We start from the raw sequence: 13,907 nt of genomic DNA on the forward strand, positions 1-13,907 counted from the left end.
GACAGAGACAGAGAGAGACAGAGAGAGACAGAGAGACAGAGAGACAGAGGGACTGGCAGGCATAGACAGAGAGACAGAAAAAGAGAAAAAGGCTGACAGAGACAGAGACTGAGAGACAGAGTAACAGAGAGAGACAGAGAGACAAAGAGACAGAAAGAAAAAAGGAGACAAAGAGAATAAAGAGTGATATCTACATGTTCGAAGGATTATGAGTATATACTACAGTTTCAGGCTATATTTGAGTGAAAAAACAACTAATTATAAGTGTGTAAAGGACATTAATATTGCTTATTTTATATTGTAATAAATAGGATGAAAAGATGCTGAAAGTTAGGAAGTGCGGAATTCAGTTATGACATGAAAAAATGTTCAAATATAACTACTTACAAAAGAAATTTAGAAAAAAAACTACATGACACAGCAAAGACTTTTATAGTTCAGGTGGTCCCATAGAGACTTCAAGTGATCGCAGTTTGTAATATTTTCTTAGATCAGAAAATTTAGAAGAAAAGATTGTGTGGAGTTTCTGAACTGAGTTTTAAATAGACAAAGCTGATAGGTGGGTGAAAAGATTAGACAACGAAAAAAAAAAGGCAACGATTTGATATGGAATGAAAATATTTTGGAAAAATGGAAGAAGTAGAGTTGTTAGGAAATGTGTAATTTGTCTTACAAGGTAAGTCCTCCACACTGAGGAGGGCAGGGACCTGTTTAGAGAAGTAAAGAAGAAAGCCTTAAGTGGACCAGGAAAGGTTGGGGTGAGGCATAGGAGAGGCACCTAGACTGTAAGAGTTCAAATGTGTAATGAGTGAGTCAGCTTATAAGAAGAGGGGAAAACTGTCAAGGTGAGTGGCTGAGCAAGGGGGAGGCAAGGCAGAAAATTAATGTCAGATCCTCTTGTTGCAGAATGTTAAAATAGAGATAGTATTGCATATGTGTGTGTGTGTATACACATATACATGTATTCATAAATGATAGATTTCCCTTTCATTGACTGTGCAAGGCATTCTCTACACATTTGCATTTAATCTTTCTGTGCATTAGAATATTCTGCCACACCTCCATAATAGAAATAGCACATAAAGTGATTCAATTATGATTTCACATACTCATCTGAAGTCAAGCTGGTGCTATTACTTTTACTTGTGATAAACCAAGCTCCTAATTTCACCTTCTCTCTTGAGCTATTTTTAGCATTCTATCACAAAATCAATTGCTAACATCCCTTCAACCATATCTAATATATTCAAAGCAACTATACATTTTTTAGTTGAAATATAAACACCTTAATGCTGATTATATAATTTATGTATTTCCTTATTGGCTTCCTCTATTAGGTTTCAAGCCTTCAAATCATTTAGTGCAATCTCTACGAGTCAGTATGAAAACTTTTCCGAAGATAGAGGAAAATAACACTCATTAAATTCTCAGAAAGGCTGTATATTACAATTGATACTTCCAAAACTTCTTTAATGTATAGAACTTAACCCCCCTCCAATACAAATGCAAGAGTCATCTTTGTGCGTGAATATCTGGCCTTTGGCCTTTGTCTTTGTAGCCCATTAGTCCTTGAAAAAAGTAATTTAATTTCCTTTATATATAAGTACGAAGAGGTGCAGTAAATTACTTTTTGAGGTAATATAATAACAGATGGACTTAAGTATTTATGAGACAGTTATTTCTTGGTGGACTTTGCTATTATGAAAGGTAAAACATTGTTATCTAATTCTACAGAACTAAATGACCTTGGATAGCTGGTGTACAGCATAAGGAATCGTAAGGACAATAGAAGCATGGTCCCTCCCAATCACACACAATTCCACCCCTACTTTTTTCTTCTTCTTGGAATTCCAGGGCTGGAAGATGTACATATATGGATTGGATTTCCATTTTTTATTGTGTATTTGACTGCTCTTCTGGGAAATATTACAATTATTTCTGTGATTCAGACTGAACGCAGTCTTCATCAGCCCATGTTCTACTTCCTATCCCTTCTGTCATCTATTGACCTTGGTTTGTCCACATCCACTATCCCCAAGATGCTTGGAATCTTCTGGCTCAATTTTAAAAAGATATCATTTGATGGCTGTGTTATCCAGATGTTCTTCATCCATCTGTTTACAGGTATGGAGTCAGCTGTGCTTTTGGCCATGGCCTATGATCGCTACGTGGCCATCTGTAATCCTCTTCATTACACAATGGTGCTGACAAACAAGGTAGTATTCATCAATGCTTGGCTTGTCCTCCTGAGACCCTTAGTCATTGCAATTCCCTTTATTGTGCTCATCCTGAGATTACCCTTCTGTGGACATCAAGTTATTCCACACACATACTGTGAGCACATGGGCATTGCCCGCCTGTCCTGTGCCAGCATCAAGGTGAACATCATTTATGGTTTGTGTGCCATTTCTAACCTGTTTTTGGATATTGTAGCAATCATCCTCTCCTATGTCCAGATCCTCCATGCTGTCTTCCGCCTACCTTCCAGGGATGCTCGACTAAAGGCTCTCAGCACCTGTGGCTCTCATGTCTGTGTCATGCTTTCCTTCTATACACCAGCATTTTTCTCCTTTATGACTCACCGATTTGGCCGAAATATTCCTCGATACATCCATATTCTTCTTGCCAACCTTTATGTTGTCATTCCTCCTGCTCTCAATCCTGTTATTTATGGTGTTAGAACTAAGCAAATAAGAGAGAGGGTAGTTATGACCATCAGAAATAAACTATAAACATTGCATGTTTGAAGTTAAGTTTTTACATGAAAAAGAGACCTATCTTTCCAAGCTCTAAAATAAAATTATGTATCTGGGAGAATACATTATCTGATATGCAAATATATGAAGCATTTTATTTGTAGTTAAGAGAAAAATAAGCTCTAAGTTTTTAATATAGACAATAGCTTCACCCAACATATCAAAAATGTCCATGGTAGTATGATAAAATAGCATTTATATGAAGAATAATATAAACATAGTAGAAATGATTGGCATAATAGTATTAAAGAATAAATACATGAGCAACAATCAGTTTTCAAACCTTGTTTTTATGTTAATTCTTTCTTTTGTGTGTATATGTGTATTTGTGTATGTTTCTATGTATGTGTACATATGTACTTAGGTACATGTTCACATGTGTTGATGCCAAAAGTTGATGCCTGGTGTCTTTCTTGATAACCCTTAATTTTTGAGATATGGTCTCTTTTTTAAACTGGTACTCCTTAATTTTGCAAGGGTGGCTCCCAATGAGCTCTTGGAATGTTCATGTCTTTGTTTGACCCATGTCAGTGCTAAAGTTATAGATATATGTTACTACAAGAGACTTTTACACGGATGCTGGAGTTCTAAGATAAGAACCTTGTACTTTCACAGTCAGTCATCTCTCTAGACCTCAAACTTGTTAATTCTTATTTCTGCAATGCAGAACAAAGACTGCTTAGTAATGCTTTTTGTCACCAAAGAAGCTCCAGTGGTAACCTGGTGTGGAATTATGTACAGAGGATTAAGATATGGGGAACCAACAGATAAAGACACACAGTAAATACTGCAATCTGAGGGGATAAAAACTTTACACATGGGAAGTTGGCTAAAGAACACACAGTCTTTTTATGAAGTATTAAAGATTTGTGTGTGCGTGCGTGTGTGTGTGTGCGTGCGTGTGTGCGTGCGTGTGTGCGTGCGTGTGTGTGCGTGCGTGTGTGTGTGTCTGTGCGTGTGTGTGTGTGTCTGTGTGTGTGTGTGCGTGCGTGTGTGTGTGTGTGTGTCTGTGCGTGTGTGTGTGTGTCTGTGCGTGTGTGTGTGTGTGCGTGCGTGTGTGTGTGTCTGTGCGTGTGTGTGTGTGCGTGCGTGTGTGTGTGTGTCTGTGCGTGTGTGTGCGTGCGTGTGTGTGCGTGCGTGTGTGTGTGTTTGTGCGTGTGTGTGCGTGCGTGCGTGTGTGTGTGTCTGTGCGTGTGTGTGCGTGCGTGTGTGTGTGTGTGTGTCTGTGTGTGTGTCTGTGTGTCTGTATACCATGTAGATTTAGACATTTACAATAGAGAGAGAAAGGAATTGGATCTTCTAGTTCTAAGTTAGAAGGGTATAGGACACATGGTATGTATGTGCGCTGGAGGTGGAATTCTTGGCTTTTGAAGGCCTTAAACAGCATTCCGGAAGTCTATCACACGTGTAAAGTAGGCTTTCTCCTAACAGAATAAAGGAACAACCATAGTACAAGGTAACAGAAGTGAAGGTTAAGACCAAAGACCAAAGTTGGAAGCTGCATTGCACTCATGACAGCATATGACAGCTGTGCACTGATTCAGTGTTAGGAACTGAGGGTCAGATTGGAGATTGAAGGACAAGAGAAACAACCCCACACAATCGGTGTCCAGAGAAATGAAACCAAGTAAGAGTGACAGTGTTAAATAAAATAAAATAACCCCTAAATATAAAACAACATGCAGATTGTTCTTCAGCTGTACTTTTATATAAATAGTTAATGATTGAATAAGTGGTTAAAATATACTATATAGTTTGCCCATAAATTGATAAAATTGGCTTCTCTATATGCATTTTAATAACTATCATATAGAATATATGACATCAATGTCTATGGTATATGAGGATAATTAGGATCTTATAACTGAATAAAATACCATTATTCTAGTAAGTAATTTAGAATGTAAAACTTTGACATTAAAATTTTAGAACAAAAGTATATGTGTACACTTTATGTATAATAATAGGCACAATGTAATACAAGAAACAAAATTGACTCTGAGGAGTAAAGGTAAGAAATATCAACTCAATATGTCATGGAATTAAGAAACAGATGCAGATACAGCCAACCATCAGATTGAGCCTGGGGACCCTAATGGAAGAACTAAGGGAAGGACTGAAGGATCTGAAGGGGGTTACAACCCTATAGGAAGAACAATATCTCTGTTCTTTTCAACTTCTGGAATGGATACAGAAAATGTGGTACATATACACAATGGAGTACTGCTCAGCTATCAGAAACAATGACTTCATGAAATCCATAGGCAAATAGATTGAACTAGAAAATATCATCCTGAGTGAGGTAACCCAATTGCAGAAAAACACACATGGTATGCACTCACTGATAAGTGGATATTATCTCAAAAGCTCAAATTACCCAAGATACAATCCACAGACCACATGAAGTTCAAGAAGAAAGACGACCAAAGTGCAGATACTTTACTCCTTAAAAGGGGGGACAAATATATTCATAGAAGGGGATAAGGAGGCAAAGTTTGGAGCAGAGACTGAAGGGATGGCCATTCAGAACTTACCCCATATGGGTATACAGCCACCAAAACTAGATAAGATTGATGAAGCTAAGAAGTGAATGCTGACAGGAACCAGAGATATAGCTGTCTTCTTAGAGGCACAGCCAGAGCATGTCAAATGTAGAGGTGAATGCTAGCAGCAAATCATTGAACTGAGAATGGGACCCCTGTTGGAGGAATCAGAGAAAGGATTGAAAGAGCTGAAGGGGCTTTCAACCCCATAAGAACAACAATGCCAACCAACCAGAACTCCCAGGGACTAAACTACTAACCAAATACTGTACATGGACTGACCCATGGCTCCAGCTGTATATGTAGCAAAGAATGGCCTTGTTGGGCACTAATGGAAGGAGAAGCCCTTTGTCCTGCCAAAGCTGGACTCCCCCAGTGTAGGGGAATGTCGGGGGTGGGTGGGAAGGGGGGATGAATGGGGAAGGGAACACCCTTATAGAAGAAGGGGATGGAGATGGGGTAGGGGGCTTATGTCTGGGAATGGGGAAAGGGAATAACATCAGAAATGTAAATAAAAAATATCCAATAAAAGATTAAGAAAAAAAAGAACAATATCAACTAACCATGCAGACTACCCAGAGTTTCTAAAGACTAAACCACCAAACAAAGAATACACATGGAGGGATCATGTATCAAGCTACATGTGCAGCAGAGGACGGCCTTATCTGGCATCAATGGGAGGCCTTTGATCCTGTGGAGGCTTGATGCCCCAGTGTAGGGGGATACTAGAGCGGTGAGGCAGGAGTGGGTGAATGTATGGAGTAGCATCCTCATAGAGGCCAAGGGGACGGGGAGTGGGATGGGGGAATTTGTGGAGGTGAAACTGGGAAGGTTGATATCATTTGAAATGTAAATGAACAAAATGATTTTAAAAAAGAAGCATGAAAACAATGAAAAAAACGAATATTGCTAAGGAGATAGCAGGTAGTATTTTCTGACCAGTTAAGTTTTTCGGAATTATACTTGGTACTTTGGGTTGCTCACTTTTTGAGTCAAGATTCAGATTTTAAGCATTGTACACAGTCCTTTACCTCTCATATTCTCTCTGTCTCTCTGTCTCTCTCTCTGTCTCTCTCTCTCTCTCTGCCTCTCTCTCTCTCTCTCTCTCTCTCTCTCACACACACACACACACACACACACACACACACACATACACGCAACACAGAGAGAGAGAGCAATAACAATAAAAGATAAAGGCTATCAATTTGAGAGTGTTGCAAAGGAAGACAGCTGAATTTTCCTGGTGGACTAGAGGTGGGAGGGGGCCAGGAGGATCAGGTTGGGGGAGGGATGGAGAGAGAGAACAGGTAGAGAGCAGGGAGAGACAGCTGGAAATGGGAAGCATTGGGGGACAGTGGTGTGGAACCCTAGTGCAGTGGAAACTTCCTGGAATCTATCTCCCTAGTAAGGATGCCTAGTAATGAAAAATATGGAGTTTCAACTGTCCATCTTTTGTAGCCAGGCAAGGTTTCCAGTGGTGGGATTGGGTTACATTCTGTTGAGTTGTTAGCCAAGGGAATTCTATGGAGAATCCTAAATAACCCAGACTGATGTAGGTCAGAAAATCACTCCACAAAAAATAGGGCCTGTTCCTGAAAAGAACATTTTTTTATTAATCATTTTATTCATTTATATTTCAAATGATATCCCCCTTCCCAGTCTCCCCTCTACAAACACTCTGTCCTCTCTCCCTTCCCCTTTACTTCTGTGAGGGTGTTCTCCAAGCCACTCAACCACTCCTACCTCACCACTCATGTATACCCCTATGCTGGGGCATCAAGCCTTCATAGGATCAAGGGCCTCCCCTCCCACTGATGCCAGATAAGGCCATCAATTGCTACATATGTAGCTGGATCCATGGATCCCTCTGTGTATACTCTTTGGTTGGTTTAGTCCCTAGGTGCTGTGGGTGGTCCAGTTCATTGATACTGTTCTTCCTATGGGGCTGCAATCCCCTTCAGCTCCTTCAGTTCCTCCCCTAGCTCTTCCATTGGGGTCTCCAGGCTCAGCCCGATGGTTGGCTGTATCTGCATTTTTATTTGTCAGGTGCTGGCAGAACCTCTCAGGGGACAGTCATACCAAGCTCCTGTCAGCAAGAGGTTCTTGGTGTCAGCAATAGTGTCTGGGTTTGGTGTCTGCAGATGGGATGGATGCACAGGTGGGGTGGTCTCTGGACGGCCTTTCCTTCAGTCTCTGCTCCTTTTTTGTCTTGTCTTTCTTTTGAATAAGAACAATTGTGTGTTAAACTTTTTTGATGGGGGCATCATTGAGCATAGAGGGGTCAAGTTGGTGCCTTGCATGGATCCTTCACCCCTACATTTTTGTCTTTGGGGCTTGAGAAGATACCCGTAGAGAGAATCTTTTGTGCAAGGTGTGAAAGCTTTACCTAGTTATTTGTCTATGAGCTAAGGCAGGAAATAGGGAGGTGGAAGTTCTGAAAAAGAGGATTCTGGGATAGAGTTGGAGGGGCGGGAGATTTTGCTGAACACTGATGGAAATAGGTGCATGAAACTGAAGAGAGAGAACTAAATACATTGCAGGACTTAGAATCAAATAAGTGGTATAAAGTAAAGTAAGCCAGAGAATGAGCAAAACCCTATGGCTTAAGCATTTATTCGTAATTAATTATGTGTCAGGGTCATTATTTTGGAAACTTGGGTGGAAGTAGAAAAGCCAACATTTATAGGTATCCTATAGGCTATGGAAAGAGAAACCTGGACACTAATCCAACCATGAAACCCTCTGTCTACATTACATCCTACCTACACAATGTGCTCAGGTAACGGTGGCATAGAACTTGTGAGAGCACCCAAAAAAAGTTTAGTTTAACTTGAGCCCATCCAGGAGAAGGAGACCATACCTTACACTGTCTAGATGGCCAGGAACCAGAGACTAGAAAACCCAGAGAACTAGGGTACAACTAAACATAACTGGCAAAAACCAAACCAAACCAAACCAAACCAAACCAAACCACCAAACAAACAAACAAACAAACAAACAAACAAACAAACAAACAGAAACCCACCACAACCAAAAACCAAAACCAAAACCAAAAAAACCCCAACAAACAATCAAAGGACTCTTAATGATACTCCATAAATTGCTATCTCATATAGGCATCATCAGAGAAGATTCATCTGGCAGCAGATGGGAGGGGGTACAGAGAACCACATCCAGACAATATTCACACAGTGTCTAAATTGAAGCTCTCTCTCATATCTGAGATTGGGGGACCATATGGAAGAGGGAGAGGAAATGTTGTAGGAGCCAAAGGGGATGGAGAACACCAGGAGAATATGGTCCACCATAACAATTAAGCAGGGCTCACATGGGCTCACAGAGACTGAAAGCAGCAAGCATGGCCTACATAGGTCTACACCAGATTCTCTGTATATGCTATGGCTATTAGCTTAGGGGTTTAGTGGGTCTCCAACCACTGGGACCAGGTATATCTCTGAGTCTTTTGCCTGTTCTTAAGACTCCTTTCCTTCTATTAGGTTGCCTTGTCCAGTCTCAATACAAGGGCTTTTACCTTGTCCTGTAACTTGTTTTGTCCTGTTAGAAAGTCATCTCTTGGATTTTCTCAAGAGGAAATGGAAGGAAAGTAGGTCTGGGGGATTGGAAAGCAGGGGGTTATTCAAGAGGAATGGAGGGAAACTGTGGTCAGGATGTATTGTATGAAAGAAGAATTATTTTCAATAAAAAATAAGAAAATATTTTAAAATACTTTAGAAATAAAACAAAAGCTTTAGATTTTGGGATGATGGTTTCAGGTAAATTTCCATCATCTCCCTGATATGACTTAATGTAGCAATATAGTATAAATAAGAAATCAGATATTAAGAAATTTTTAGGAATGAGCATATTATATAATTCAAAATGGAATTATAAAACACTGTATATTGCTTTGATGTCAGAAAAATATATAAAATGACAAGGAAATGTTTGAAAATGTGGCTCCAAATACAAAAGATTATGATTAAAATAACTATAGAAATTAAAGGGCATAAGAGCTATAAATAAAAGTTAACTACATAAAAAGTGATGCTCCTTTGAAGCAAAACTCAAAAGAGATTCCAGGTTTTGAAACTGTAGAATTCCGATGGCGTGATACAGCTCTCAGATACACTCAGTCCCTGAACAGACTGAGCTAAACTGGTTTCTCAGGGGAGTTCCCTTCTCTTCATAAAGTCTACACCTAGAGAAGCCTGTAAACTGGAATCCAGGGCTACCTGCCACTGTGGGAAGAGGCAGCACTTTGTCCTTCTCAATCAGGGAGCCCAGGTCTTGGGCCTGTGTTGTGCCTCCCACTAAAATGTCTTACAGCAGGTGAGTCGATCCCACACTGTGGATGCAGAGAACTTAATGGAGAGCATATCAGGTGGTCCTAGTTATAGGTGCAATAGAGCTAAAAGTGTTATCTCACTTTGTTCCAGCTTTTGTTATAGAAAAGAAAGCTGTAGAAAAGGCAGGGTAGAGTCCTCTCTGACAAGGGCCTTGGTTAGTGCCTGGTGTCCAGAGCCCCAGTCAATGTTGAGTCTTAGTGATCTCTTGAATAGACTTGGGGTAGCTTTAATGGAAAACCTCCTAAATATGATGGCTCTAATCTATGCATTAAAATATGTTAATGGGACAAATTCTGAAAGGTTGTTAGTGAATTTCCTTCTGATTGTAGTTTGTGTGACAAAGTGCCAATTTGAGCCAGTCTTATTTTGTTTAAATAGAATCATGACTTTCATACCTGTTACTGGTTTCACGATGTAATTTAGGAGATCTATCAATTTATCCTGGAAAGGATTTTTTTCTAAGTAAGTGTCCATAAAGGATTCTTTTTTTTTTTTTTTCGGAGCTGGGGACCGAACCCAGGCCTTGCGCTTCCTAGGTAAGCGCTCTACCACCGAGCTAAATCCCCAACCCCCATAAAGGATTCTTAAATGATTGTTCCATTCGTCACCTGACTAAATAGACAATCTGTGATTTGAATGATGATTTAAAGTACTGGTTCCTAATCTAACTGGCCATCTTTGATTTCAACCTATACAGAATGGTGTGAACTCAGTTCACACAGTGAAATTTTGTCTGTATAATTGGTATGGTTTTCTTGCAAATTAGGTATTATAACTGGAACCATGTCCATGGATAACAATAATGAAAATGTGTTCCCTCCTAGTGTGAACAAAGCCTTGCATTAAGGCATTTTATTCAGTCTCCTGCAGGCAGCCATGTTGATGATATTATTAAGGTCACAGCCTTTACATATAAAGAAAGGAAGATGTGGGAAATAATTTGTCTAAGGCCATTAATAAGTGGGAAAGTGAAGTTGTAAATGTGTCTGTTCCTGACCCAAACAGTGTGGCCATCCACCATAAATAATGGCTGCTCAATCAGGTTGGTGGAGTAAAAGAACCTATGTGAATATAGAGACCATAAGTGGGTAAGACAGAATGGATCAGAAAGAGTTAGTGGGAGGATATCTGAAATCATGAGATCTTCAAGTAATTGCTTGCCTATAGCACTGTTGAGAAACGTGTATACTGAAGGAGGAATGTGGGGCGATGTTGCTTTAATTTGTAGAGACAACATCAATCAATGGCTAATGAACTCCAAATACTGTGGAGGCATTTTGGCTCTGAATCCTTGGATGTTAGAATTTAAAAGTAATTAATATATTATTGGTATGAATTTTAGAATTTAGGTGTAGGCTGTTATTGATTGTCTATATAGAATAGTATTGCTTTAGAGCCCAAATATGTGCAATCTTAGAATCAGAGTCAATATGATGAATAGATTGAAAGGGAAATTGTCCCTTAATGACAGCGGAATAAAAAATTTGAAGGATATAAACACCCAGTACAAATAAGACCTATATTATAAATAAATGGCAAATTCAAAATCAAAACATGATTGTATAACATTTAATCTTTTAGGACATTTCTTTCATATTTTCATAATGTGACTAAGAAAAATGGGAATCTAGTTTTAGGATATTTTTGCTTTAATACTTGATTGCAAATAATTTCTATTCAAGTAAAAATACTATCACTAAAATTCACTGCAAAGTATAAGACTTAGTTAAAGCAAATTGTAAGTTCTGTGTTATAAAATGTTAATGTTTATACTTATTGCCATGAGAACTATACTTTACAACAATTTTCTATGGAGAATTTTAAACACACAGTGATATTATCTTGGGTTTTAAAAAAACAAATACACATATCGATGGATGACAGATAGATATACTTAAAAAAGAAGGAATGTTTTTCTCAACAATATGGATGGTTTTATATGGCATTATGTTAAGGCACAGAAAGATAACCACAGCATAATCTACCTTCTAGTTTGAGTGTAGTAGATGAGCTCATAGAAACAAAGGATAGTCATATATGAAAAAAATTAACGTCCTACTTTTTTGTCCTGACTTGAATTTGACTTATTTAATATGAAATTCACACATGTATAAATGCACATATATTCATATATTTGACAGGTGCTTATACCTACATATTTTATGCCACTGTAAAGTAACATTTTTTTCATTAACTTAAATTTAGCACCTGTGTCCATTTCTACTCTTGACTCCTCTTAACCCTTGACAGCTCACCTGATAAAACATTTTCATTTTCATTTGCTAAAAATTCATACATGTTGGGTAATATGTGGTGTGCTAAGTGAACTTTGTAATTAAAGATATATTAACTAAGTATAATGACTCAAAATTTATTTATGCATTTACATTAATAATTAATCCATACTAATTACCTAATAGGTTCTCTTTATATAAATTATTCCCTTATTGAGAGTTGTTTTGAGTTATTTCCACATTGGAACATTCATGAACAAAGCTAACATGAATATTCTTGCATTCTTCTTTAGATGATCATGTCTCTTCTGTCTTGAGCAATGATTTGGGGGTTTAATTTCTTTGTGAAATAATAGATATAAAACATTTGCTAAACTTATAAGGTGCCACAAATCCCAGATTCAGCTTTGTTCTTTCCACTTTTCTCAGTCTTTTGGAAAGCCCATTCTTCCATCATCCCGCATCTTGCTGCTCTGGTTTTCAATTTCAGACATAATGCTTATTATTCAGTTACAGATACCTGGTGATTTGGATAATTTCAATAATTTATATATTTTCCTTGTAAAATGTCAATTTAAGCCTTCTTATTTTTCCCCTTTGCCTTTAAATTCTATTAGAAGACATATTTATTTGCTCTGAACAAAAAAATCTTTTTTTTAAAATTGAGTAGTTGAAGTAGGGATTGTGCATATTTATTCCTGTTCACATTTTCACTAGCAGACTTACAAATTTGGCAAGATAAAAAGGATTAATTTTAAGGTTATTGCCTCATATGTCTTAAAAAATAACTTACAGTGGATGGTAAAATATATTTTCCTGTGTCGAATAAAAAATATTAGTATTTTAAAAGATTTGTTTATTTCTGTTATTTTAAATTTAAGTATTTAAACTTTTAATGCTTCAGGAATATAAGTAAATAATAAATTTGGAAGGATTGTAAAGCTAGACTTGAGGTTTTAGTCTTTTAAGCATGATAAAATTAACCTAGCAAGGTTCTATGTTTGTTGAATTAATACATTAATTTTTTTCATAAAAATCAAATTTCTCTTTCTATGGGGTTGCCATCCTCTTTAGCTCCTGCAATGCTTCCCTTAACTCTTCCTTAGTGGTCCATTACTTCAGTCCAATGGTTGTCTTTGGTGCCTCAGGGAAGAGGGATGTGTATCAGGCATAAGGTAGGGGTGAGTAGGTGAGTGAGGGGGTTGAGGGCAGGGAGTGAGTAGGAGAGGCAAAGGAAGGGGGAATAGGGTAAAGAACTCTTGGAGGTGGAACCAGTATGGGGGGTAATGTTTGGAATGTAAATAAATAAAACAACTTAAAATGAAAAAAATAAAATAAATCAAGTTGCATGTACCTATATGTTTCTGATGTTTTCTACGTTCCTTGTTTGCCCTTTATTTTTCAGTTGTCATTTTTATTCCTTATTCTCCGAATAATCTTGAAATCTTTTAATGCATTCAGTTATATCCCATAATTTTTAAGGGTAAATTTACAATTTATTTATTGTCATTACAAAATAGATTTCATTTCTGATGTTTTGGTTGGAACTGTTTTAAACTATTGACTATCTGGGCAAAACCTATGGATAAGGGACTCTGAATGACAGAGTTACAGCCTCTCCCCATTGTAATTTCTCCCTTTTTTGTATAGTATTTGTGTGTCTCTGTAATATGACTGATACGAGGTAATCTAAAAGTGTTATAAAGGAAATAATTCCTAAAAGGATTCTCCATTTTTTGTAGAAGAAAAGTTTGAAAAAGAATGGACTAAGGGGAATTGTTGATCATAACTTCACTGTTGTCTGAAAAAGATTTTCTAATTCTCACATTCTTCTTATAACTCTAAATGGAATAGCTGATTATTTGAATATTTCTTATAGTAAATTGCTGTTTGATTTTTCTCTAATTATGGTTTTAAGTATTTACTTGAAATGTCTTCATATGGATTAATCAATAACTTTCATGTATTTTCTTGTCTCTTCCCAGAAATGCTGAAGGTTGTAGATAGTCTCTCAAGAGTCTGAGAAGG

At 37.7% G+C, this 13,907-nt stretch overlaps 1 protein-coding gene across 1 annotated transcript; it reads left to right on the top strand.

The window, feature by feature from the left end:
• Window positions 1-1,793: 1,793 nt before the first annotated feature.
• On the top strand, window positions 1,794-2,732 carry Or52e51 (olfactory receptor family 52 subfamily E member 51). The gene has a single exon (NM_001000747.1). It carries the CDS (start codon window positions 1,794-1,796, stop codon window positions 2,730-2,732), a length of 939 nt encoding a protein of 312 aa, NP_001000747.1.
• The last annotated feature ends 11,175 nt before the right edge of the window (window positions 2,733-13,907 follow it).

Source organism: Rattus norvegicus, chromosome 1 (genome assembly GCF_021556685.1).
Source record: "Rattus norvegicus strain SHRSP/BbbUtx chromosome 1, alternate assembly SHRSP_T2T, whole genome shotgun sequence".
NCBI lineage: Eukaryota > Metazoa > Chordata > Mammalia > Rodentia > Muridae > Rattus > Rattus norvegicus.

Bases quoted from the DNA above. Each gene is read 5' to 3' on its own strand.
- Or52e51 (NM_001000747.1), top strand. From the start codon at position 1,794: ATGGTCCCTCCCAATCACACACAATTCCACCCCTACTTTTTTCTTCTT.